We start from the raw sequence: 27,213 nt of genomic DNA, 5'->3' as shown, positions 1-27,213 counted from the left end.
CGTAGTGAAGAGAGAGTTGCTCAGTTATCCTGAAGAGGATCCAAGGAGAAACAGACTTCATGCATACTTAGTTAGCAAAAGCTCTACAACACTTACGTACTGAGCCACTCCAGACATTATTGTACAATAAAAGTTACTTGTCTAGTGCTCTTTATCTACAAGGCACTTGAATATTACCCAATCTTCTCAATAGCCCTCTTGAGGTATACTGGTATCTGAATAACAGAAGTAATGAGTGTTGTTTGCCTAAGGCCAAAGAGGGAATTGGGGGTAGAATTGAGATTACACTAGAGTTTCTGGTCTAGCTGTCAATCTGCTAGGACATGTTGCCTTTCTTTGCCCCAAGGCCATCTAATCATTGCAAATGAAGCCCCCTGCCAAAATTTTGCAGTGGTGGCTACTAAAGTTTTTTTTAATCTTTATTCACGCTATGCCCTGCTCTCCCAGAAGGTTTGTTAAGTTTAGTGACCCTAATAGGCTTTGCGCAGATACTGTCTCTGACTCAGTTCCCCCTGTGCAAAATGGGGCCGGGATCTATGATGTGTAGGTCACTCATGTTTTTAAAGTGCTCTGAGATCTTTGGGTGCTACAGAAATGCCAATGCTGTTATGATGCAAGATTTACTATCTTTTTTTTTTTAGATGATGTTGCAGCATAAATGGGTTGCTTTCTCTTTTGTCTACTTCTTCACTGTTTTCCTAATATTTCAATAAGGATGCTTGAGAGTATCCTCTCTATGCTTGTTTAACAAACTGTTACCTTCCTTTTTTTAATTTAGAGTTTGTTTGAAGTTAGCGTGGTGTTTGCTCACCCAGAAACAGATGAGGAGTGCCATTTCCTGTAAGTTTTGATATAAATAACAAAGATCTTTATCTAAATATTGTGCAACATTATTAGTCTGGATTTGCTACAAATGAGAATTTGCAGTGTTTATAAACTAGAACTGGACCTGAATCTAAACCTCCTCTTAGCCATATGGAGCTGCAAAGTTTAAAATTGTGACATGTCTATGTGGTTAATTCTGTCCTCGAAGGCCAGTAAGCTCCAAAGTTGTCTAGAGCTAGAAAGAGAGCATTCTGATAAGTTGTTCAATTTCAGGCATTTTCAAAGTCATTACCTTCTTCAATATAGTTGCATCATTTTAAAAAATAAATTCCAATAACATACTTGGGAGAAAAAAATCTTTTTAGGTGATGCCTAGGTTTTTCTGATTTTGTAGGAGACTTAGTTGGGAGGAAAGGCACAGAAGTGAATTTGTCCAACTTAGCTGGTCCATTAAAAAAGAAAAAAGTTCCCTGGCCACTGCATGTAGTCATTTTTGGCCTGGCACAATAGAGCATCTGCTATTTAAATCCTTCTTTAACGCAAAGAAGCAAAATATTTCTGGGAATTTAGCTACCGTTTAATCTGATTTCTCAAAATCTAGTAGTAGTATATTCTGGATAATTAGGTACCCTCTTCCTGTTTGCTGATGCTTCCTGGAAAACTAGCGTTTCACTCAGTTTCATCACTTGTGCTCCTGCTATGTGTTAAATCCTGTCATAGAAAGAGGCTTCCTATAGAATTTCTCTGACCTGTGTGCTGCATGGTGGCTTCATACCTTGAGACTAGAAATTACCTTTGCAGCCTTTCTAGATGTTTCTGCTTTTACACCTTCTGGCAACTTGTCATCTCTGCTTAAATGCCTAATCTGCCACCTTCTTGCTTTTCAGCAACTGCATTCTTTGTATGTCTGGGGAGAGGGGTGGGGAGGTGGGAGGCCTGCTATGTGATGGGCCTGATATTAGGAAGAATTGATTGCCAGCGTTTGCTTAATTTCCTTCCTATCCAGCTTCTTCAAGACTGGGAAAAAGGGAGAGAAAGCAGCAGGGCCAAACTGCAATTCTAAATACTGAGAGCTATAGCCCAGTTAAAAACTCAGGACTCCAGATCCTACATCTTTTTGTTCTTATGTAGTTTTAGTTGATCAATTCTTGTTTCTTACAGTACTCTTCCTTCGAAACCTAGCAACTCTTATTTCCAGCTTTTCCTTCCAGTTCTTTGCTTCTTTTTGTGACCTTTCAAAAATGTTGAGGCAAAGCAAGTAAGAGTGCCAATGTCAGTCCTCCAAGAGCAGTAACTGGAGGGGTGAAAGTTGTAAAGAAGTTCTGTCTCTTCAGTTCCATGTTCCAACTACTCGAGTCTATTCCATGTGACTTGACAAAATCTCTCTATTTGCCTTCTCTTTGTAGCATACTGAAACAGTGATTAAGGTTTTAGGTAATATGCTGTTTCTTCAGAAAAATGTGTAATTTCATTGCATGGTGGTTTCTCAGGTATCAGGGCATACCATGGGAATGGCTGGCTCTGGACATATTATGGGACATTAGTTTGATTTCAATATAAATATGGTAAATTTGGTAATTGTCAGAGCTTAAATAATGACAGCTGTGTTTGTTGTGAAAGGAAAGTAGGACCTCATCGCAACTGGGAGAAGGCCTCCCAACTCCAGGTATGCTTTTAGATTAGGTTTCCAAAAATGGCATCTGCAATTTCTTATCTCTCAAGCTGTTTTTATACAACTATATGTAGGTGGGTGTGCTAAAAGGACCCTTGGCTTGAAGTGGAAGATTGAATTGGCTCTTGTTAGTTTATCTGGAGATCCTTATTTAAAGGAAAGGTGATATTGAAATTCTGAAAGATGGAAGTTGCAATGCTTTTTGTTACAAGCAACTTTCCTGGCTAGCTTGTGTAAAAACACCAAGAGGTCGTTTGTTACCTGCTTCCTTTCAATATGAAGTAATTGCAGAGGCGTTGAAAAGGAGCAGCAAGAAATGCTAAACTGTGTTGTAGGCTAGAAATCATGTCTAATTGCATACGTAGAAATCCACTAATAGGAACAGCAACTTCCTCTACAGTACTCAGAAAAAAGTTTTTTCTCTGATTTAGCTTTCACTTTCATGAAGCAGCCAATAGTTTCCTTTCAAGAGTTTTAAAGAGGCAAAGTGCAAATAATATCAAACACTTGGCGTTATTTTTTCTGTAGTAAATTGAATATTCCTATCCAGAAGCAGCAACTCAAATCTCTGATTTGGATGTGTCTAGTTTGCAGTGTGCATTGCCTAAGAACAGCAAATATAGATTTCAAGATGTCAGCATACCTTGCAGAGGAGCTAAGCATTAGTCATCACCATTGTTGACAAGGATCGAGGAGGACTGAAAACTTGTGTGCTTTTCCATCCCATCTCAAAGCTGACGCAATTGTGTTGGTCAGAGCAAAAGAGATTTACACAGCTTTGTTTATGATTTATCTGTCCTCTAAAATTTCTAGATCAAGTAACACACACCTCCTGTCATTTGTGGTTTAAGATAAAATTAATTTAAAAATCTGCTCCACCCTAAGTTGTAGAAGTGAGACATTGGGCTTTTCTGTACAAAGATTAATCTAGGTACTTGCTATGCTTATAAGTCCTTTTTTTTTTTTTTTTTTTTTTTTAAGAATAACAACTAATTTTCATTTTTGTATTTAGAGCCACAGCCTGTCCGGATTGTTTCAAACCAGCAAAGAACAAGCAGGTAGGATCTCACTGCTGTTGCAGTTCTTCTCTGAAATCCAGAATTTCATGGCAGGAACTATAATGAAGAGCTGGATGATTGGCTCAGAGAGTAGTGGTTAATGGGTTGTACGCTACCTGGATGCCTATGGGAAGTGCAGTGCCACAGGGCTCTATCCTGGAATCTGTCCTATTTAACATCTTTATCAACTACCTGCAGGAGGTTGTGGAGTGCATTCTTGTCAAGTTTGAAGATGACACCAAATTGGGAGAACTAGTAGATGCGCTCGCGGGCATCTAGACAAGTTGAAGGAATGGGCTGACAGGAACGGTATGAAATTCAGCAGTGACAAATACAAAGTCCTGCATCTGGGAAGGAGTAAACTCTGACAGCAACACAGGCTGGAGGCTGCCGGGCTGGGGAGCAGCTCTGTTGAAGAGACCCTGAGGGTCCTCACAGCAGACAGCAAGATGAGCATGAGCAGCGTGCCCTGGCAGCAGAGAAGGCCAACAGCATCCTGGGCCTTATTAACAGGAGCATAGCAAGCAGATCAAGGGAGGAGATTATTCTCTTCTACTCAGCAGTCATGAGACCACATCTAGAATATGGCATCCGGATTTGGACCATCAATAGATGAAAGACATCAATAACTTGGAGTTCAGCAGATGACCACCAAGACAGTCAGGAGGCTGGAGCACATGCCCTAGGAGAAGAGGCTGAGGGACCTGGGCTTGTTCAGCCTGGAGAAAAGAATGCTTCGGGGAGGACCCAGTGGAAGCCCCCAATACCTACAGGGGGGTTATGGGGAAAAGGGAGCAAGGCTCTTCACAGTGGTGTGTTGTGGGAGGATGAGAAACAGTGGGTGTAAGCTGAAACAGAAGAGGTTCAGACTAGATATAAGGAAAATCTTTTTTCCATGAGGACAGTCAGACAATGGAGTGGGCTACCCAGAGAGGTTGTGTAGTCTTCATCCTTGGAGGTTTTCAAAAAACAACTGGAAAAAACCCTGAGCAACCTGGTTTGATCTCATAGCTGACCCTTCTTTGAGCAGGAGGTTGGTGGAGACCTGCGGTCCCTTCCAGCCTTATGATCCTATACTTGGCAGCCTGCAATGGCATTGTTTTGGCAGCAGGCCTAGCTGCAACTTTGTCTCAGTTTCTTTCCTTTAAGGACAGTGAGCTATGTTCTGTTCATCAGGTGATTTCTTCTTCTTGAACATCATCATTGCTGTTTCATGACAGGCATGCTCCCCTGCCCATCCAGTTTCTTCTCTCTGTGTGCAATAGGATATATATTATCCCTGTCAAGTCTGCTTTCTTGTACAGACATGTTCTGCTCTAAATTTCCAGGGCTGCTTAGCTATCTGTGACAGAAGTTCCCAAACTTTATTCCCTTGCACACCACCAACAGTGGCAGCAGCAGCAACTCCTAATTTCCCAAACAAGGACTTCAGTCCTGTGTTTTCATTTACTGTCCCCAGCCTACGTAAAGTAGGACACCACCTCATCCTGTTACTATTCTTGTTTCTCCTATACTAGGAACTTCAACACTGTGCTCTCTGCCTTAGCCTCACTCGAGTTGGAAACAACAGCACCTGGCTGGGCATGAAAGGACAGTAGTAGTGGCAGGAGCACCTCACCCTTGTGAACTGACGCTGCTTGGGACTTTGAAGTCACTTGCCTTCCACAGTTTGGGAACTGCCAAGCTTTAACATTCAGCACTCTTATTTCTAAGCATGAATGAACTTTAGAACCCTGTAAATGGATTTCTACTCAGCAGTCTTATTTTCAGGAGAACTAGCTACCTACTGGCACTGAGATAAAAGTTAGGATTTAGGTGCTTAACTCTTTGAAAATAGGGATGCTGGTTTAGATTTCTATTCATGGATTTAGGATTCTTTTTTTTAATGTCTTTTGCAAATATTGAGCTCCTCAGTGCTACTTTTTTATTCTTGCTTTTGCATACTTTTGTATATCATCTGAAATAAGATAGTTTCCAGAGATTTACTTAGTGTTTCTTTCAGCTAACCAAGGGCAGACATAGCAACTGAATATTTTAAGGAGCTACAATGGGTATTTTTACCTGCTGAAAGTCAGTGGAACTTACTCTTTTTTTTTTCCTGTGTAAAAACAGAGTGAGAAAACAGATAATACTGTTCATACATGTCTTCTAGAAACAAGGGGCAAACTTTAGATACTTGGTCAAATCCCAGCTCTCAGCTTTTGGTACTGGTTTAAATGTACAACTAAATAATCTTTATGTTCCAGTCTGTCAGAGGTCCTAGTTGTATTGCTTTCATGTCATGAGTAAAGTTGCTTGAATGTATGTTGGCAAAATTACACGTTGCTCTGTATGGCCTTATTAAAGTTAGGATTAAGAGCTCTTGCTGATACAGAAGTTGCTTTCAGGCATAAGGAAATGTGAAACACAATTGAAAAAATTGTATTGTGAGAAGTGTATGGTGTGTATGTTTGGGGGTTTTTTTTCCTCTTTAGGTATATCCTTTCTAAGCTTCTCTTATTTCTTGACTCATTTTTTATTTCACTGTGCAGTCTGTTTTCACTAGAATGGCAGTTGTAAAAGCCCTGGAGAAGATAAAAGAAGAGGATTTTTGCAAGTAAGTATATATTGAAACTGTAGTTCTTAGTACTGTGCTTTTGTATAGAATTAGGATGGGGAGGAAAATATTAGATGACTAAGCAGTGGTAAGATGTCTATAAAAACACTTTTAATTGTTTAAATTCTGCTAGTTTATTGGATAGAATATGTTGCACTTTCTGTGCTTTTGATGATAATAAAATGTCATTCCATATCTTTTAAGGAGTAATCTTAAAATGCTTGAATTAAGCCACGGAAGATGGAAAACTGTACATGCTGAAAACGAAGTTCTTTTCCATTTTGGTAGAAGTGGTTCATTGGTTTATTATACCAGGATCATCACAGGGGAGAAACTGTGGGTCAGCGCGCTGCAGTTCCACTCTGTGCTTTCAGCAGTATGTCCTTATAGGTCTCTGGGTTGCTACAAAATTTAGAATGATTAGAAGTCAAAACAGTTTGTTGTAGTATTGCCAATCATATACCTTCAAAAATCTTTATTTACATCCCCAAAACCACAGAGGACTTTTACAGATTGTGGAATTTGCCTTCCATATTTTGAACGTTAGAGTTTGTAAAGCAAACTTCTCATCACAAGAATGACTTTTTTAAGAAAGCACCGAATATTGTAATATGGTAAAAATTCCAAACAGTGGGAAGACATTAATAGATACTTTCTGTATAGTTCACTTTGTTTAATTGCACTAAATCTTTTCAGGTCTTTTCCTTGATTTCTAGCAAAGATTTAGTAACAGGTCCTGAAACTAGTTTTCATTCAATATTTAGTTTTTTTATTTCTATAGATATAGTATGGTACATCTTATTAGCACACTTGGGGGTATCATACATCAATAATACTGAATGACAGATGGACAAAAGTGCATTTTGCAATGCAGTGTTCTTGATTTGCTTAATGTTTATTCATTTGTTGCTGTTACAGCTTTTAATGTGAATACTGAGTTTATACTGTAGCTGTGTTTTGTGTAACCGAAGTCATCATCTTTCATGTCATTTTTGCTACAGTGATTCTCCATCATGTTCTGGTATTACTTGTCTTTTTTCAATCTTTTCTTATACAGGCATTTTCCATGTCCCCCAAGTTCACCAAAGAACTTCTGTGTTGCTCTGGAAATTCAGTGCAATAATGGTGCAGTTTTTGTGGCTGGTAAAGTAATCCATTTTTTTGCTGCTGTGTTGTCTTAACATAACTATATAATATTGCTGCAAGACCCAGGAAACTCTATTTGCTATTCATTATGATTCATTTAATTATTTATAAGGAGCAAAAAACCCAAAGCTAGCTCTGTCCAAGAGGACTTCATCTGAAAGGGGGAGAAATCATACTTAGCTTGCCTTTGCTGAAGAAATGTTTTTGTCAAAAGTTAGAAATCACAGATCAACTTGTTAAAATCAAATCCGTTTGCCTGCTCTTATATTTTGAATTAGAACTTAGAGATGGTGCGTGTTGGGCATGGTTGGTGGGGGTGGGAACTGCAGACAGCGGTGCCTGGACCAAGGCAGGGCTCCCTGGCAGCTCCCATATTAGGAGCTGGAGCAGGGGAGCATGCCACTTCCGCTTCTGCCGCTATGTAGGCCACCATCTCCTTTCTGTACGTTTTGGAAGCTCCAGCTTTTCCGCACCGTCATTGTTCTTTTGCTTCGGCAGACGGAAAAGCTCTCGCTTCTGAAGACAGCACAGGAAGATGTGAAGATTTCAAAAAACTTTCTTTGCCCCCTTGCTGATTAAGGGGGCTCATCCAGAAGCAGTTTATGAAATGAAGGATTTTGTCCTGTGGTCAAAGCTTGCTCTTTCCTTGGAAGAACCCTTATGCCTGCAAATCCTGCAGTTGTAGCATGTCCCCTGACGATAAGCGTGTGGTTTGGGAAAGGCACTGCCCCAGTAAATAAGCTCCCAGTGATGCTGTTCACTTGCTTGGACTTTGATTTGGATGCAGCAGTGTTCACCATCTGGATTTATCTGCATATTATTCCAGCCAAAACTGCTGATCTTAATGCCATTAATAAAGGTTAAATTGCAGAAAGCATAGCTCTTTCTGGTTGCTCCTCCAAATTAAGATGGCATCTGAAGTAATTACTAGTCTGATACAGGTAATGCAACAACACTGACTGTCCCTGAGCTGAATGTTACACTGATGATTCTACGAACTTTTCCATCATCTGCTTAAAAGAGCATCTACCTTCCCCCGGCCCTATGTATAAGCTACCAATTATTTAAATATATGCAAATGATAGATTATTTTTTACAAAGCCTACAATTTTAGGCCAATATAGTATGTTTAAAAGGATGTTAAAAACATCCTGAATAAAAGAAAACATAGAATGAGAAGAAAATAATGCAAAAGTGAATGTTCTCATGGCAGGCTAGTGTGATGTTCATTACATGTCTGTTTCTTATTTTTAATTACTGAATAGACAGTTAAATGTATGTTTTCATGGACCCAAAATAGCCAAAGTCTTTTAGCCTTTTCCAAACGTGCTGCTTTATATTAGGTTGGTTTGTTGAATGGTTGTAGCAGAATTCGTCTATATGGAGTAAAAATAGAGGCTTGGCTTTCTGCACGTGATTTAATTTCAGTTTTGTGATTTACAGTTTATAGCTTGTGATGGTTTTTTTTTTTTTTTTTTCTTTCGTGTTTCAACCAAAAAAACAGGCAGGATATTTTCTTTAATTTATGAGGAATAAAATCCAGAATAGAAGAATTTATTTAATATAGTGCAGTTATTTTGCTATTGCAGCACTTTAAATGAGATCAGGATCTTAATTTGTAAGCACAGTTTCAGAGCTGGAATTGCCCTCTTGACCTTATCTTGGGTGTTTGCTGATCCCTTCCCCCCAACTCCTTTTTTTGACTCAGGAAAACTGTCAAACTGAGAAGCAGACTTCTGTTTTTTTTAACCCACTGTTGCTCAGATCAAAAGCTAAAATTATTAGATGGGGTCACTGAGAGAAAAAATATTATTTTCCTTTTGCCATTTTATGGAAAGAGAATTTAGCAGTGTGAATCTGACTTATGGATGATTATTCATAGTCATTTCTTTCTTCTCCCCAGTGAACCAGCATTAGTCAGTTTCCCCATTTGTTTGTGTGGGGGTTTTTTGCAGATCAAAAGGCAAGAAGGAAACATTGTTAGAAATAGGAAAATGTGATACTGAAAACCCGAAAATTGAGAGGACAGAGGCACAGGTATAATATGCACAGATACTTTGAACTCCCTTTTTATTTTCAATACACTAGGTTTCAAATTGAAACTTTTAGCGTAGGGGTTTACTCACTATTTTTTGTGAATGAGTTTGTTCTTTTGTGCATGTTCTCATTTCTTACAAAACCTACAGATAAGAAGGCTTGTCTTGGTCATCCATATCGGACTTGTTCTTTGACTGCAGCGGTCTTTGCATTTCATGGGAGATGGCATGTTAATGTGAGATAATACGAGAATCAATCGGAGGATGGCCATCTCTTTACATGGCAACTTTTCAAGCATCTGGAAATTTGTACTAGTATATTGTTAAGATATTTTGCTTGTGTGATTTTCCTAGTAACAAGCCCAAGCATTTTAGTTTGGGCTTTTTTTTTTTTGTTAAATGTACAGAAAATGGCAGAACCTGAGTTGAAACCTGAACTACTTGATACAGGGAGGTGGGAACTTCTTTACTTGGGACCTAACATACATGGGTGGGCAGGCATGTGTATAGCAATAGTTTGGTATATGGGAGACTGGTTCAAGACCATGCTTTGATTCCAAAAAGAATTTTGCGTTCAGAATAAAGTTGACTCAGATCGGGCACTTGAACCTCTGGCTTTTTATTCCCAGTTGTGTCAGGCTTTGTACAGTTTTGTTTCTACGACTGTATTTGAAGTTACAACTGTAGCAGTAGGCTCTGTGCATCTACCTTTAAACTGGCCAGCTCAGATGCTGACACTCTTGTGGCTGTAGCAGCACACATTTCATACTGTTGCCATATTGCTCTTGCTATAATACAAGTTTAACCCTGTAAATTTATTTTCACAATGCCCCTATGAAAGTTAAGTGTTTTGTGCTGTGGAGCTTTTGTCCCTTGCTATAGAGCGATTACTGGTAACATACTTATTTTTCTGACAGGAAGATACAATAAATATTCAAGGAATTTGCCACAAACTCCCTGGATTATTGATGGGGAGCGGAAGCTGGAATCTTCAGTAGAAGAACTGATTTCAGAGCATCTCATGGCAGAATTCAAAGCGGATAGTAAGTGTCCAGGAGATCTCTTACAATATATGTTTTTCATTGTTACTAGAATATTTTTTCCTAGTAGTTACTCACTTAATATAAGAAAGCAATGGAAAAAACAGATTCTTAATCCCCCTTTTATCATTCCAAGCCAAAGCTTGTCCACTTTTGTAAGCTCTCATCTGTGTGTAATTAGTTGCCTGCTTTGTTTTATGTAATATCTTTTATCCTTCTAAAGTACCTCCTCAGTTGATCCTGATGGTACAAGTATTATGGTTTTATGTGGTAGTATTCTAGCCTAGCCATACTTCTTAACAGTTGATAATTCATTCAGTGACTTCCAGTCAGAAAGTTTTTGCCTTCGGCATTCTATGATACCTGCCTGGCCTCCAACCCCTTCATGTTTTTGTCTGATGAACTTATTTTTTGCAATGCATAGAGTTACAAGCTAAATGCTTATCTAGGGCTTGTTCAGATGAAATAATCATTGCCCATCATTTGTCATAATACTAGACTTGGAATTAGTGATCTAGAAGGTCCTGGGAAAAATGGTATTAAACACCAGTTTAGAAAAAACAGCTACCATCATTGTGCCATTGTTCTCTCCCCTCCCCTTGCATATGTTAGTCTGAATGCTAGGAAAAACATGTCTTTAGGCCAGGTACAATGCAATACCTGATTTACCATAGGTAACTACCAGAAGTACGTGTGCACTTAATGTTGAGAAAAGATACAAACAAATAGGCAAAGCATTGCCAGCAGGTTGAGGGAGGTGATCCTTTCTCTCTTCTCTGCGCTGGTGAGGCCACATCTGTAGCGCTGTGTCTAGGTCAGGGCTCCCCAGCGCAAGAGAGACACAAACCTGCTGAAGTGAGTCCAGCAAAGGGCCACAAAGATGATTAAGGGACTGGAGCATCTAACATATGAGGAGAGGTTCGGAGCTGGGACTCTTACGCTGGAGAAAGGAAGACTGAGGGGGGAACTTATCAGTGTTTATAAATACCTGGTGGGAGGGTGTCAGGAAGACAGAGCCAGACTCTTTTCAGTGGTGCCCAGTGACAAGACAAGGCAATGGACACAAATTGAAATATAGGAAATTCCGTTTAAACATAAGAAAAGAACTTTTTACTGTGAGGGTGGTCAAACACCGGAACAGGTTTCCCAGAGAGGTTGTGGAGTCTCTATGCTTGGAGATATTCAAAACCTGAATGGGCATGGTCCTGGGCAACCTGCTCTAATCGACCCTGCTTGAGTAGGGGGGCTGGACTGGACATTCTCCAGAGGTCCCTGCCAACTTCAGCTATTCTGTGATTCTTTGAAATGTCCTAGTTGCAAATTTTTCAAGTCCCAACTAAAAAAAGTCTGATGGTGTGACAGAAATGAGCCTTCATGACCATGGAAAAGTTTTATTGTGGTTATGTAGTTGCCATACTGTGATCAGAGAAATGAGGGATAACAAAAGCTGAGGAAATCTTTATGAACCCTGTATGTTCCCTGTCAAGGAGAAAGTTTTTGAAACTATCCAGCTTTCAGAGACCCTTTGGGATGGACCTGCAAATTTACTCTCCAGGGTTTTGTCTCCCATTGTTTCCTCAGGCAAAGCTTAAAGTTGGAAGGGATATGAGGAAGGAAACCAAGTACCTCAAAATACATTTTTATATCTTGAAAGACAAAATACCCAAATACACAGAGGTTAGCTGCCAGATTGTACTTGAATTTCTCTTCCTCTTCTGTCCAGGTGTATATGAATAACAGAAGTTTCTGTAAAATCATTGGAAACCATTGGGCGTATTTAGGATAAAGGGTTGCGTTTTGGAGGAAGACAGCTCAGTTTAATTTTATTCATAGACTTGAAGCATCTGTGTAAGAAATGAACAGAATTAAACAGGGGAATTCCTTTAGGATTCTGCTGCTTTTTCACACATTTTCAGGGCTGTAGTGGTCTCATTCAGGCCAAAGAACTAGAAGTGCTCCTCAAGAAACTTGTGAACCTGAAGGAATAAACAGTAATTATCCTCTGATTTGTTTAAATATGGTGCAGGCTGCATTTTATAAGGATAACTGTTGGAAGTATCTTTACAAACAAGTTTAGAAAGAAAATATTTCACCTTTTAAAAGCTGTGGAGAGTTTTAAAAATGTAAAATAGAATCTCACCTTCCTTGTTAAAATCTGTTATAGGCTTTAATTTTTCTTCCTCTGGAAGAGAAGATGTGGATGTAAGAACACTAGGCAACGGTAAGGCTGGAACTTCTCTTGTTAAATACAGAAACAAACAAAACGGTTAACTGAAGCTACTCGAATAGATCTTGCTGAATGCTAAGTATATAAGTGTGTGAATAGACAGTGCTCTGAAACTTTCTCTCAGAAGCATTTTAGTTGTATGTATGCATTTATTGCCAAAGACTGAACAGTTTCATAGAAAGAACCGGGAAAGAGGAGACCTTTGCTCAGTATCCTTGGCTGCACAGATGCATAGAAATGCGTAGCTTGTTAGGAATATTTTATTGTATTCGTTTCCTATTTTTGAACTATTTATGTCACACCGATTCCTCTGTTGGTTTCTGCTGGGTCCTTCTACTTTGCCTCACTGTCACTGGGGACTGGGGAAGCCTTATTTTCTTTTTGAACGTGTCTGCTTTCTAAAGGTCAGTTGCTTTCCAATACACTGAAGCTACTATAGCCAAAGGGGGAGGGAGAAGAAAAAGGCAAAAGTAACAGTGAGTTGTTCCTGTTGCTGTCTGATTTGTAGCATAGTTCTTGGCATTGCTTATACTGGGATCATCCCTGGCCCTGAGCACAGAAAGTGCAGCCATTGCAACAGATGTTTAGCTGAGGGAGCGGGATTTAACATTGTCTTGCACCTGGGCATTGCTGTAGGTGACAGAAAATAAGCTAATTAACTTTTTCTTCTTATTTTATTTTTTAATTAGCACAGACTTGTACAAGACGTCTTCTGGGAAGTTGTAATTTGCACATATTGCTGATACTGGGGTTTAGTAGCCAAAAAAAGTCCCTTGTTTCTTTCCTTCCATCTGATGCTACATCCCTAAACCCGCAAGCCCTATCCCTGTTTGCATAACAGCAAACAATCTTCACACCTTCTAACCTTACTGCATAAATTCAAACGTTAATTTAGAACAACATGTTTTTATGTTTTATGCCTGCGCATGTTGCCAGGAAGGCCCTTTGCAATTGAGCTTGTGAATCCACGTAGAATACATTTTACTGCTGAGGAAATGAAGAGACTTCAGCAGGTAAATCATTTGCACCTCATGGAACTCGTAAAGCACATGTTTCTCCTCTAACTGAGCAGCTTTGCTAACTGATTCTTTTTTAAATATCACAGACAATTAATAACTCTTCAGACAAAATACAGGTTCGAGATTTACAGCTTGTCACCAGGTCAGTATTTATCATCTTTGGCAAGGGATTTCAAAGTGATGCTTTGGGAGTTCTGCAAGCATTCTTGCTCACAGCATTATATAATTATGCTTATGTTATGTGAGTAATTAATTCCTTTTGTTTAGAGAGGCAATTGGACATATGAAGGAAGGCGAAGAGGAAAAGACAAAGACCTATAGTGCCTTAGTATGGACAGACAAAGCAATACAGAAAGAAGACGTTGCATTCCTAGATGATCTCAAGGTATCTGTATCTATTTTTGCTAATTTTTAGAGCACCTGTCCTGAAATCTTAGAGGAGAGTTAATATACATGCACCCACAGAAACACCTATTTCTCTTTGACTTTTTAATTAGGGGGGGGTTTTTTGCACTAGGGACTTTCATACCTCCTTTCCCTTTCTCACTCTTCCTTACTTCCCTATTGCCGTGCTAGCAATATAGCTAGTTGTCTGTTAGCCAAGAGAACAAATTATTGTCTACTGGAAGGTAGATGTTATACCAAATAATAAAAAACACTGAATGGGCAAGGGGGAGATCTGACACCCGCACCCCTTTCTTTGGCTTAGATTTTCTGTTTTGCTTAAGTGAAAGGAGTGGAGATGGTCACTTGTTCTACTAGCTCTAAAGCCACTCTTCCACAGCAGCAGCAATTAGGAGTTTGTAGTGTCTATGGAAAATAACACAAAGAGGAGGCCTCGCCAAGTGCTCGATGTAAGAAGTATATTTTGTTAATGAGAACTTCTCCAAATGTTGGTCAGAGAGAGACTCCACTGACAGAGGGATGTGTTCAGGTTTCATTGTGTTGCACGATGGGTCTTGGCCATGAAATAATTCTCAAGTAAGGAAACAAAGGGCTCGAACCATTACAATTCAGGAAAACAACAGATGTGAAGCAGTTTTTTTAGCATGCCCGCCCCCTGCCTTAAAGGATGCCTTTCAAACTAATACGTCTTATTTGGGGAAGGGGATGGGGTGGGGAATGAGCTTTTTAATCATAAGATCTTACCTCATTTCAGTTCTTTTCTCACACTTTTCTTTCTAGAGGTTTGGCTGTAGTTTACACAAAGCATTTTGTGGGTGGGTTTTTTTTTTTTTTTAATTGCCCTGAGGCTCTTACTGAGCTTTTAAATCCTGGAGTTATTCCAGCAAAAGACTATGGAGATTTCAAGGTTATTCGTCTGTATTTGTGATTCTATTAGCTTGTGTTCATATGAGGCCTTCTCATTTACCCTTTGAGATGGTTGTCCTTTTTTCCTTTGATAAACAGGAAAAAAAAGTCCTTGGGAAGATTTGAACCACCATAATACAGTATTAAAAAGATATAACTGATTAACAGTATGTATAGATCTTTTTTCCAGTCTGTGCAGTATGTTGCACAGTTCCTTCTTCATTTGTTTTGTTGCTTCTTCTAATAGGAATTAAAACTTGACCAGAAAACACCTCTCCGGGTTCTTCACAGAAGGCCTCTAGCTGTAAGGCATCGGATCATTCACACCATGAAATCTGAGTACATAGATGAGCATCATTTTCGCCTGCATCTGAAAACTCAAGCAGGAACGTATCCTTAGACCCTGTTACACAATACATGTACAAAACAGTTTGTTGACTACAGTAATTCAGGCAATGGGAAGTTTTCTGCTTTTGTCACTCCAGTGTTTCTAAATCCCTGCTCTTCAGCAGCTCATATGTTGCTGTATAATGTTTGCTCTTATGTCAAAATTTCGTGTTCAGGCTTTCATTTAAAAATCTTACCGGCCTGTGTTATTTTTTGATGACCAGTGTAATAGTTTTAAAGTATATGATAAGTACAAAAATGTACTAGTTAAAGATACATTTAAGCTCTTTTTTTAATTTAAAACTTTTCACCTTAGAAAGCAAACTTTTCCACATTATTCAACATACTGCAATGCATGCTGTAGATTGTTGCTACTTACAAGTTAACAGTTTTGTCGTAAAATCACCATCCACTTTGGGGTGGACAGAAAATACAGGATGGTAATGCGGTTCTTGGCATTAGAGTCAGAAGTCAAGAATTAGGAAGTCTTATAAAGTCTTTTTTTAACCATTGCCCCCCGCCCCGCCCCCCCTTCAGAGTGCTTTGCAGTAGAATGCACCTTTCCTTAACCAGTATTTCTAGCTACATTAAAGAATTTGTGCATGGAGATTTTGGAAGAACAAAGCCAAATATTGGCTCATTACTGAACCGAACTGCTGACATTCTGGAGTTGGATGTAGAAGTAAGTTGCTTGTTTTTTATCTTTCCTGGAAATCAGTAATGTAGGTGTATTTGTGAGATGCTTTCAGTAGAATTGCTCTATCCAAATCAACTGTCCTAACTATCCATTCCTTACCACAGTTGATACAAAAGTTGATGTTAATGCAAAGATAATGGGTTGTACCATGCTCACATGCTTTCATGATGTATCGGACTGCTTCTGCTGAATTCATGTCAGGGGAGGGATGGGAGGACATGCCGTGAGTTTTGGGGTGCTTAATACAAAATTATTCTGCATCTGGAGGTAAAAGATGAGCTGGGAAGTTAAACATTTTAGAAGATGCCACTTCTCATTATTAGCACGCATTGGCATAGGAGCTTAGCAATAGGTAGTTCTTTTCTTTTCATGCTACATATTAGATACATATATACATACATCATTTCTTTCTGTTGGTATTTTAAAAAGGAGTTGGATGAAAAACAGGAGAGAGACATTTGACTTCCTCTTTCAACACCAGTTCAAACACAGCAAGAAAATATGTCTGTTCTCTTCCTGGAATTAGATGGGGTGGATGCTAACTTTTAACTACAAAATTCATTGTTTAAAAGAATGTAGCGATTTGGATTTATTACTTAACCTAATGGTTGGGCAAGGTTTATTTAAAACATGATTTTCCTTCTGAAGTAGGCAGTGTCAGCATGCTTGTTCTCATATATTTCTGTAAAACTGCCTCTGCATTACATTTTCTGTGGCAGGTAGACTTGCAGTTGTGGAGGGAACTTGTGTTACCTCTGAAAATTTGAGCAGCTGACTCGGCTGCAGCTGATAAGCGTTGCTCTCACATGGATAGGTGTCACTACAATTATTGGACATAACTGTGAAAGATATCTAGGGACTTGAAAATAATTATCAGTCTTGCTAACAATGCATTTTAGCTTAGCCTAAGAGCCTAATGCTTTGATGAAGTTGTAGATTAAGCAAGGAGTAGGTATGATTAATTTAGGCAGTCTTGAAGCCAAAGTGTTTAATGTACTGTGTTGTGATCCTGCTTTGACAAATGGTGATACGTCACTAGTGTAGGGTGTGCTGCTTTTGGAAGAGGGTGAGCGCAACAGGTTTGTCTAAAGGGAATTGGGATGTGGCAGCAGTGAGGCTAGGGGAGGAAGATATAATCCAAGTTCTAGTAATTACTACATTTGCTTCTGAAAAAATGTGGTGAGCACATTCTGTGTGTTTTGGCCCACAGTCAGGATGACTGTTTAATTATCTCGCCTACATAATTCTCGTGCATAATGCTTGCCAGCTTTTTCTTTTAATAGAGTTGTACTTGCTCAGGAGGCAGATTTGGGGACAGGTGATGGCATTCTACTCAAGCGTTGCCCACACTGCCCAGTATCTGGGTATTTCTGCTGCATCAATCAGCAAGTTGTTTGTTTTCACATCGTCACAGCCCATCTGTAGGATTTCCTGGTAGAGGTTGCAGACACTTCACGTTTCTAAATAATGGTTTTGGACACTTTGCAAATGCAGCCCAACATAATTGACTCTGGGAAGTAGTAGTACAAGTAGTTTTGATTCTGCTTCAGGAAGAACACCCGGCTCCCAGAGAACTCGCTCCAGACCTATGGAGCCACTGGAACAAGGTGGCTCTTTCATGCCACTGTCTCCTTGTCTTGTGCTACATCTCTCATCATTGTCTTTTATTTACTCTGCTCTCCACTGTTAACCTATAGCTGACAGGCATGGAGTTCTAACAACAAGTCTCTTTGTATACCTAGAATATCAAGTCTGCTGATTTTGCCTTTTTTCCCCCCTCTTCTAGTCTGTTGATGTTGACTGGCCTCCAACCCTGGATAATTAGCTCTTCAAGTTGGGACGAGGAAAAGCAGCTCCTCTGTCAGCAGCTGGTTACTGATTGAACATTGTACAGTATTACAGCTTGCTTGTTCATTGCAAAGTCTTTTTGTTGAACATTTGGATCATGTTGATCTGCCAAAAGATGCTGTTACTTTGAATTGACTTTCAACACTCTGGAACAGGTAGTGTTTGTTCGTTTAATCTCTAGCCTTATTTTAGTTTCTATCTTTCATAAAAAAAAAATTGGTAAGCTAGTATACTGATAGTAAGTCTTTTAAAAACAATTATTTGAGAGAAACGCAAATGGTGTAACATGCAAACAAGGTACTGAGCAAGGCACATCAAATATGCTTTCTGCAATACTGCTTGAAAACGTTTAAAGTGACCTTCCCTCAGACCAGATTTTTTAAAGTATTTTTATATTGGATGCTGCAGCTTTCTTGTCTGGGTAAAGGTGCCACCGAATTGTCTGAAGCCCAGTCCTAACCTTTTCTGAGCACTGTTCATACGTGACTATTAGAGATCCAACTCCCAGAAGTCGGGCAGACTCTGAAAACAGGGGGATAGTTACTGAAACGAGGCGACATTCTGCTGCGTGCTGACGGCTGTTTAGTCAATGTCTGTTTTAGAGATGTGCAGATTTGTCTCCCAAAGTAAGAGAGAAAAACAGTTTTCAGATGAAAACTTTGCACTGAAAACAGAGGTTGTTTTCTCATTTAAAAATATTAGTGATACTTCCTAGGAACTACAGTTGAGGTACTTCGGACCTGTAGTCTAATGGCTGTCTGGTTTGATTACAGTCCTCTTCATGCATAGGATTTCCCCACTGTTGAGTCACCATATATAAAAAGATTGGGTATTCCTGGCAATGGTACATGATGGAAATCCAGAGAATAGGGATACAGAGAACCCAAAAGTACAAGTAAACATAAAATGTAATGTAAAATACTGGTATTGAGCGATGAAGACAGAGGTAAAAAGCTTTGGTTTGTAGCATGGTTGTAGGATAAAAAAATCTTTGCTAGTACCTAAGGTTTGGATGGATGCCTGGACTAGTTGAACTTTGCCTAGAGAACTTGCCTGCAATAGGGAAGACCTGAGTTTCTTTCCTTGCTCCTGTGAATATTTTAAATGTTTTATACAACGCAGGGCAGTCTCCAAGGGAGAGTGCAAAAGCTGCGGCCCCGAGCCCTTTAGAACACGCCGGTTATAGGCTGGCTCTGGAGCGCTGCAAGGGGAAAGTGCCGATTGCCTCAGGAAGGAAGGAACTGTGCTGAGTGTCCGAGATATTAGCTGATGAGGTGAAAGTGGACCATCTTCTTCCTGCTCAGGGCATGTCTACCTGCATAGCTATCACACGGAGGAGCATGAATCTAACTCATTAATCTAGCAGGATCGCAAGGATGCAAGATTGGCCTATGGCCTGCTTATTGGCCAGGCCCCCCACTTATGTCTTCAGGAAAAGCCACTTTTATGCCTGTATCCTGTTGCAAAGCTGAATAAGGAATTAAAACATAGCTATTGTAGTTGATAAAAGCAGGAATAAAGATAAGGTAACAAAATACAATCCATTGTTAATGGCTAGTGTGCAAATGCATTAGGAAGATGCTTCTGCTCACCTGAAGTACAGAAAAGAGTCCAGAAAAGAAAAATTAAGGTTTGGAATTTAAGGGCTCTTCTTAATGAACAGTTCAGAAATAGTAAAGGTAATAAAGGTAATACTTTCCAAGACAAACCACTATTTGGGGATGGGAAGGATCAGTGAGATGCATTACTTTCAATTTAGTGGTGCTGGGGCTTCATAATAGAACAGCTGCACAACTTTAGCTGAAGGCTCAAAAAGACATTAATACATAGATTTTAAAGGAGCTCCTAAAAACCGATCTGGAAAAATATTACACACGCTGCCTATGATTGATGGGCTCTCAAAACTTGTCTCGCATTGTTTGTCTGGTCCATTGTGATGTACCTAAGTATGGCTATAGTTCAGAAGCTCCTGTTTTTCTAACGCAAAAATAAATAATAGGAACATTAGCAGACAGCAACATTTTTTGTTTTTAATCGTAAAGCTCTTATGAGCAAGAGATTCCAGCAGTAGCTGCCTCAGATAATAATCTGTATAAGTAGCTACAAACACCTAGAAAGGAAGTGTTGTGAATGATGGAAAACTTAAGAAACTGAATACAGAAAACAAACAAAAGAGAATTTCAGTCTCATATCTATGGGATTTCTTGAAAGAAACTCAGAGTGAGCTAGAATATGATTTATAAATTCCATAAACTACAGGGGAAAAAATATAAGCCAGACAGCAGTATGGACATGACAAACATTAGAAGAGCTGTCCCCAAAGTGAAACAGAGCTAAGAAGGCAGGAGCAGAAAGGACCGCTCCTTCTATCATAATGCAAAGACACTCTAGGAGCTCTTATCTTCAGCTCGTTCTTTAATATGCTGTATGGGGGTCATGGTGACAGTGAAGACCAAGTTAAGAATCAGCGTGCAGATAAATGAAGCTATAACGATTAGTCTAAGTGTGCAGAGTCTAATCTGATCTTCATGCAATGTGGAGAGTGCCATCAAAAATGTCTAAATCACATATTTTCTGTGATTAAATTTGAAGCATCCAAATGAGGAAAAAAAAAGCTGATGGTGCAAATGCCTGCCTGTACAGCTGTTTAGATGCTCATTTATTGTTCAGTAATCATGTGAAAACTGAAAATAGATTACATCTCCAATTTTCATACTTTGTTTAAAGTCTGCAGTTTTAATAAAGAAAGATAAATACTTTGAACTGTCATAATCTGTAATGAGTATTGCAGCAGCAGTACTAATGTTATACTTTGGCCCTCATCTTGTTTTTAAAGCAAAATACCTACTTGTAAATACACAGTGAATTAAATAGGATGTTTTGTGAGACTAACAAGAGCAAGATTTAATCTTGTTCTTGAGGAGACTGTATGAAAGAGGTAGACATCTTCTAGCACATTATGTGAAAATGCTGAAAAATAAGGTCAGAGCAGTGTTTCTTAGTATCATTCTTCTTCATACTCCAAGCACTCGAAATAAATATTTCTCCAAACAATTGGTCACTTAAAATCCTCCCCCTACATTTTTTGCATCAGTTTAGCTGAACTTGGAGATTTAGGAGAAAGCAGTTTGCCAAGGAAGATGGTGGCTGTGAGCTGCGCCAGTGGAGCATCTCTAGATGAGCATGACTGCATCTGCACTGTGCTCCTCTGACTTACCAAAGGCAATTTTATCCTGCCACATCAGAAACAAACCTGATGAGTGAAACTGAATCCTTCTGTTCACAGTGTTCTAGGTTGCGTTGTGATCAGCAGTAATTGCGTGCAGAATAAAATACCCAAGAAAGCCCCAGGATAAACAAACCAAAACCAGCGTCTCTGATTTCTGTGGCTTTTCTGAGGTGTGGGATGTCATTTTAAATTTGAGGAGCTTGCAGAAGCTGAGTATTTATGATGACCAGTTTTTTAATTACCAAACCAACTTGTTTACAAAGGAAAACAGAACATTGAAAATATTTAATTATACAACAAAAACAAATCATACTATAAAGAGCTTTCTATAAAATGAGTAAAATGTTTACATTTAATAAAATTGAGAACTTCAAAAAAAGAACTGAATAAACAACACATTTTAAGCTTTCTGCTGTTCTTTGTATTTCTTTGGTCTTTGTATTGCTTAAGACTGATGAGGAGCTCCTGAAAAAGTATGTGTTTTGAAGAAGTGAGGAAAAACTACTTTAAAATATAAAGTCAGTCCATTCCGTTGTGTATCATCTGGAATTATGGGGAACAGTTTTCCAAGCTTCATTTATACACATCATCTAAGGGGTGTAGTCTGTCACTTGTGTAACTGGTATAATGCATTACTGCTGCAGTACATTATTGCTTTGAATCCTGCAGTGAATTACTGCAGTAAGGAGTCACTGCTCTCCCATAAACCACTAAGGTTTCTTGGAGCTCTTTTCTGCCCTGTATACCACTATACATCTCAACTGCCTCTTCTGATTCGGGATTGTGGGTTGTTTTTGTTTGTTTATAGAGTCAAGTGTGCAAGGGAAATAGTTATTGCTTTCTTTCATGGTGCAGTTTTATGTTGCCAAACAGTAACAATTAGTTTCTTAAGCCTTATCTGCCGTAGGAAACAGCTGTGTAACTTAAGAAATGTACTCATGTATTTGTTGATGTGTTGCTTCTTAAAAATAGTTATAATATATTAAAACAGCAAAGCCCTATATGCGGAGTAAAGTGTCTTACCTAGCCAGTAACATCTTATGAGTTGTCATGAAACATCTCATGTCTCAGGCTAAGAATGAAGATTGGGAAGCAAAGGGAAGGAGGTTCTAATTTCTGATCCAGAGCGTAGAGGGGTGCTTTTAATTAGTACCGACTGAAATGGCCTTAAATTGTTAATACGGTGTATCTGGAGTAGGATGCACGGAGATTGCGCTTCTGGGTTTGCCCCAAAGCTTTCTTGTGAAGGGGTTGGGGAGGGAGGGGAGGGCAGGATCTGACCCTCTCTTAAGCAGTCACTTGCATAGCAGGAAACTGCCAGGATACCTGAGGAAAGAATAGGTAGATGCCTTGGCCCAATATATTTCTGCTATTCAAAATAAAATATATATCACAGCCACACAAAAAAAAAAAACTTCCAGAGAAATAACAGCATGCTCCATTCCTAAAGCAACAGGGTTTTGTCATTTAAAATAGTGCACTTTGGATGAAGTGCAGAAAAGTCCTTATTTTCTGTTCATTGTTTTGTGCAGTGATTCATTTACAACAGAGCTGGACTATTTAAAAACTCAAACAAACCTTCCGGTCTTTTAAAATACATCTAACAATGACATAGTCATTAAAAATTTTTTAGAGCAAATTTGCCTTCAAAGCAAATGGAATGTGATGAAGATGTGAAAAAAAATCAATGCATAATCTTGTTTTAGGAGAACACTATTTCATATAAAAGAGGTTAAGAAACCTAAACCTTTCAAGTAAGTAAGTTGAGTAAAACTTTAATATTGTTAGGCAAGACTGAGCAAGAGTGCCCATGTGTATTTTTTTTCCTAACTTCTGTTGTATCAAAATTTATAGTTAATTTCCATAGCAAAAAATGGTTTCTTTCCAAACAATTTTAACTCTGTGAATTATTTGAAACTTGACCCTTCTGAAGATAGATACCAGCTTTTACAAATGAGCTCCCCAAAAGTAAGGAAGCTTTAAGTGTTAAAAATCCCTTTTTCCAACAGTGTAAAAATGTGTATGAGGTACTTTTAAGGTACAAAACTCTAAACCCTAGTCCCACCTCTGTTCTTAATGGGCACCAATCTTAGGGCTATAATATATAGCCTTAAGTTATATCATGAAACTTGCATAATAACATTCTGAGAGAGAAAGCAGGCAATCCAGAAGGATAAGTTACTCTTCTTCACACAGCTAGCCATTTGAAAAGCTCTAGGTACCCACTTCCAGCCTGACATCGCTGGCTCAATGGTTATAGCTTGGTAATATGCTATCAAATTGGAAAGATGGATAGAGCTCGTCACCGTGGACACCATCTGTGTCATAGTACTGGTTATCTGCAATGCTATTTTGATGATTCTGGATAGGGTTGGTGGATAGTCTTGATTCACTCAAAACTTCTTGGTCTATAAAACTGTAAGCTGCTGGATCAGCTAAATTAGACTGTGAATTAAAAGGTGTGCTGCCAGGGGCTGCTACAGGTGTACAAGCTGGTGGCACCTGATGGAGCTGCTGCCTCTGATTGCTTGCATGTAGCACTTGGTTATACTTTTCAAAGTTTATACTGGTGCAGTTCATGTCATCGGTCTCCATGCTGACGATGCTCGCTGTGGTGACACTGGCGGGATGAGCCTGGTGCACAAGGCTGCTACTAGAAACATTCTGCATGTCTGCAGGCGACACGGCCACTGCTCCTATGCCGTTTGTGTTGCCGAAACTCCTGTAGAAACTTGGATCCTTCTCATCAGCCCAGTTCAGAGGGTTTTCATGGAAAGCTGGGAGAGCGCTGCTGCCCTGAGCGCTGGCGTGAGGCACCTCTGCTGCAAAGCTGCTCTGTGGGTGTGCATTGACCAGGCTGCCTGCTGAAGAGGGGGTGTACAGAGGCTGCCAGCACGAGGAGAGCGTGTCTTGCTTCCCTGGCCCCACCTGCGCAGGCTGATGTGGCATCTGATTGCAGGCAGAGTAAATTTGACTAGTGTTGGCCAGAGTTCCTGGCCCTGGCATCATCAGTGCAGATGAAAACATGTTTGGTTCTACGAAAAGGAAAGATGTTACCATGTTTTTATGCTATTACATACATTTTTGAACTTACAAATGGTAGAAGGCACAGCTAATGAAAAGGCTCAAGGCTTCAAGCATTTTTTGACCCAGCAAAACAAGAATGGTGCTATCTTAAGACTATAAGTATATTTGCACTTAAGTACTTGCTTAAATGCTCTCCAGGGTAGGACCTAGAGTTCTGGACAGCAGCAAGACAGCTATCTACCTCATCCCTCTTAATGACAAATACTGAAGATAGCAGCCTATGTATAAAAAAACCGATGGCTTTAGTTTGCATAGTTGAAAGTACCAGTATCTTATGGAAAGAAAACCTGGAGAGAATTTTAGAACTTCAAGCAAAGAGGAGGGAGAGCCAGGAACTGAGCGTTACATTTAAAGGACAACGTATCTGAACACAGAGAAAATGGTAAAGTTACCCAAGGGCCTAAATGATTTGCTTAGAAAGCTAATTCCATCAACTCCAACACTTCTAACAAGATGTGTGCTTTAGAGTTTGTGCAAATAACCTCAGCTTTAAATTATCTTTGGCCTTCCCATGCACTCTTTCTGCCCCATGTCAGAAAAAGCTGATCAATGCTTGCTTATCATCTAGGGTAAGGTCATGGGGTGGCTCTCCTGCCCCATCGTGCTGCCACACCTTCCTTTCATCTAAGGCTGCCAGCTAGCAATACGTAAAGACAAGGAGACCGTAGCCTTCTCCTGCAGAAAGAGAAACTTGCAGCATTGCTGAGGCTTTGAGAAGAATTTGGAGGAGGACGAAGGAGGCACTGATGCTGCCTTGAAAACTTAAGTGATCCCTGAAAAAGCTCCAGCCTCTCCCCATACCAATTAGACACTATTTTGAACCACTGTCAGATTGGCATATGCAAGCAAAAACCTACCTTTCTTAATCAGCTTCCCTTCAGGAGTGACAGATGGGAATGGAGCTATTTTGGGCCTCTCCGATGCATTTGATCCTGTAATGGAAGAAATCATGAATCTACTCCAAATTTGTGTTTTTAAATAAAATAATTCTATCTAGTTGTAAGTTCACTGAAACAAGAAAAAGCCAAATATTTTCCTTACCACAGCCCTGTATGAGCTTTTGCCAAGCCAACGTTGATCTTTGCCTTTTCGCTTTGTTACCGTATGGATCTGCAGAGAAAGAGTGGAAGGAAAAACTGTTAATTAAGATTCTCTTCAATATAATTTGTGAAGGAACTTTCTACAACTTATACTAGTAGCCCTAATTGTAATAAAATATATTTTAAAAACTGTATTTCAGACATACGACTACAGTCTAACAAACCAAGACAATGTTATTAACCATTATTCTTAATATTTTCATTGAAAGAGAGACTAGACTGACTGTTAAAAAAACAAAAAAAACAAAAAAAACAACCCCCAAACCTACTCTGTAGAAGTAGTGTTGTACAATTTTTACCTATGATTAAGTTACAGTTTATTATCAGCAAGAGTTCTGTAGAGATAATGAATTTTAAGAAATTAAACTAATTGGAACTGTACCCTTTTCATCTGGTAGATATCTGAAATCCATTGGCTCACTGACTTCCTGGTCTGAAGGTCTTCGCAACTGCATCTTTACTGTAACAGGTTCAGCGATGTCTTTGAGGAATGGTGGTGTTCTGAACACAATGGCAACTTGACGATGAACATCAGCCTGTGAGAAGGAACCTTTCGCCTCCCAGTTGTCCAAGACAAATCTGACTTCTATATCATCTAGTCCATTAGAAAAAAAAGATGCTTGTTAAGCTAAAGAAGAAAACTAAAAGCTTGCAGCAGAGAAGAGGGGAAGGGAAACAAAGAAAGGAGCAAAGTAAATGACTTGACTTTAAAGCTGCACAGTATCTTTAGTATCTTTTAGAGGTGCTGGGAACTCTTGAATCTAAAAGCTCTTTTGCCTTGCTAAAACCAGAACACTTATGTAGGAGTGTGGTGAAGGGTTTAAGTTCCCAAGCTAGAAAGTGTGTCAGCCATTTGGAAGGAAGAAAAAAGACCTAGTCAAGATTACCTTTTTGAACCTTGTCACACAGTAGAAATATTTCATCTCCTCCTTTTACACTTCCACAGTTCTTATTCACACGACAAATTCTCAATTCTGCTGTGTTGGGAGCTCCTGGAAATGAACAGACAAATGTGATGACTGAGAATTGCTGTAACTTTGTTGCTGTTGAAGAAGAGGTGCAGGGAATGAAGAGAGATGAAGGGAAGGTAACAGCTGGAGGAATGTGATGCACCTTCATAGGTCTGGCCCTGAAATCCACACTAAAAGAGTTGCTCCACTTCATGCCAAGTAGGTGAGTTTTATAAAACCACCCATGGCACTGCAGATGAGCACTCATGGTTCACAGAGGGGTCTCTGCCTGTCTGGTGATTATTGTGCCCCAATACATAGGAAATGTAGAAGCATGGTTTGATTTTCCATGCAAATCTGGAATCAGCAACTAGCAGGGCTATTTTATAGCTCTTGTCTGCTCATCTCAAAACACAAGGTACGAATGCAGCTGGTCTGTGCCGCTTACTCCCTAGGTGTTCTAGAGCAGTCTTCCCAAAACACTTCACCAGATGATGTTATTGTGCTTGGCACTGCTGCACGTCAAGCTGTAGAATTCAAAAGTTTTTTGAGTGACTGATTGATTACCTGTTGCAGCCATGCTTCTTTGGAAAAGGTTGGGCTAGCAGGTCAAGCATTCCCCTCTCTGAGTATCTGGTTGAAGTTTTATTCACAGACCTATGAGGCCATCAGACCTCTCCTCTGTTACCTAAATAGGCTGGGGAAATCATCCATCTCAGTGACTATATGACACCAACCGTGAGAGCCTAACCCTGGCCTGAGATTTCTGGGCTTTACTATATTCAAGTGATAGTTAAATGACAGAGACTTGTATTTTAATAACTGGGAGCTTGACCTGCACACAGGGAGTCCCAGAACATACTTTTATTCGCACAGGCCTACAGCTGAGTGACCTGCAATACCAACACCTTATTTAGGTATTTAAGAACAGGTCTAGGAGCCTAACTTTTAGGCCGTTAGTCGGGGTGTCAGATTCTGCTCAGAA

At 39.5% G+C, this 27,213-nt stretch overlaps 2 protein-coding genes across 8 annotated transcripts in view; one reads left to right on the top strand and one right to left on the bottom strand.

The window, feature by feature from the left end:
• PUS10 (pseudouridylate synthase 10) overlaps positions 1–21,495 on the top strand; it is a 37,990-nt gene extending 16,495 nt beyond the window's left edge. For 4 of the 7 annotated variants that reach the window (XM_026064122.1, XM_026064123.1, XM_026064125.1 and 1 more), the window contains 12 exons: positions 779–840; positions 3,510–3,555; positions 6,087–6,151; positions 7,209–7,294; positions 10,251–10,376; positions 12,538–12,594; positions 13,537–13,613; positions 13,706–13,761; positions 13,887–14,004; positions 15,178–15,320; positions 15,900–15,999; positions 17,801–21,495. In XM_026064122.1, the coding sequence (XP_025919907.1) occupies positions 779–840; positions 3,510–3,555; positions 6,087–6,151; positions 7,209–7,294; positions 10,251–10,376; positions 12,538–12,594; positions 13,537–13,613; positions 13,706–13,761; positions 13,887–14,004; positions 15,178–15,320; positions 15,900–15,999; positions 17,801–17,839 (975 nt within the window). In that variant the 3' untranslated portion in view covers positions 17,840–21,495. The remainder of the gene's footprint in view (positions 1–778; positions 841–3,509; positions 3,556–6,086; positions 6,152–7,208; positions 7,295–10,250; positions 10,377–12,537; positions 12,595–13,536; positions 13,614–13,705; positions 13,762–13,886; positions 14,005–15,177; positions 15,321–15,899; positions 16,000–17,800) is intronic. The other 3 variants (XM_026064124.1, XM_026064127.1, XM_026064128.1) reach the window with 1 other exon arrangement.
• Positions 21,308–27,213, bottom strand: part of REL (REL proto-oncogene, NF-kB subunit) — a 37,421-nt gene continuing 31,515 nt past the window's right edge. The window contains exons 6-10 of the mRNA XM_026064121.1: positions 26,166–26,270; positions 25,661–25,873; positions 25,220–25,288; positions 25,036–25,110; positions 21,308–24,126 (exon numbers count right to left, since the gene is read on the bottom strand). Of these exons, the coding sequence (XP_025919906.1) occupies positions 23,339–24,126; positions 25,036–25,110; positions 25,220–25,288; positions 25,661–25,873; positions 26,166–26,270 (1,250 nt within the window). The 3' untranslated portion in view covers positions 21,308–23,338. The remainder of the gene's footprint in view (positions 24,127–25,035; positions 25,111–25,219; positions 25,289–25,660; positions 25,874–26,165; positions 26,271–27,213) is intronic.

The sequence above is a fragment of the Apteryx rowi genome, unplaced genomic scaffold, assembly GCF_003343035.1.
Source record: "Apteryx rowi isolate R43461 unplaced genomic scaffold, aptRow1 scaffold_21, whole genome shotgun sequence".
NCBI classification, from domain to species: Eukaryota; Metazoa; Chordata; class Aves; order Apterygiformes; family Apterygidae; genus Apteryx; species Apteryx rowi.
This window is presented reverse-complemented; position numbering and strand designations above follow the sequence as displayed.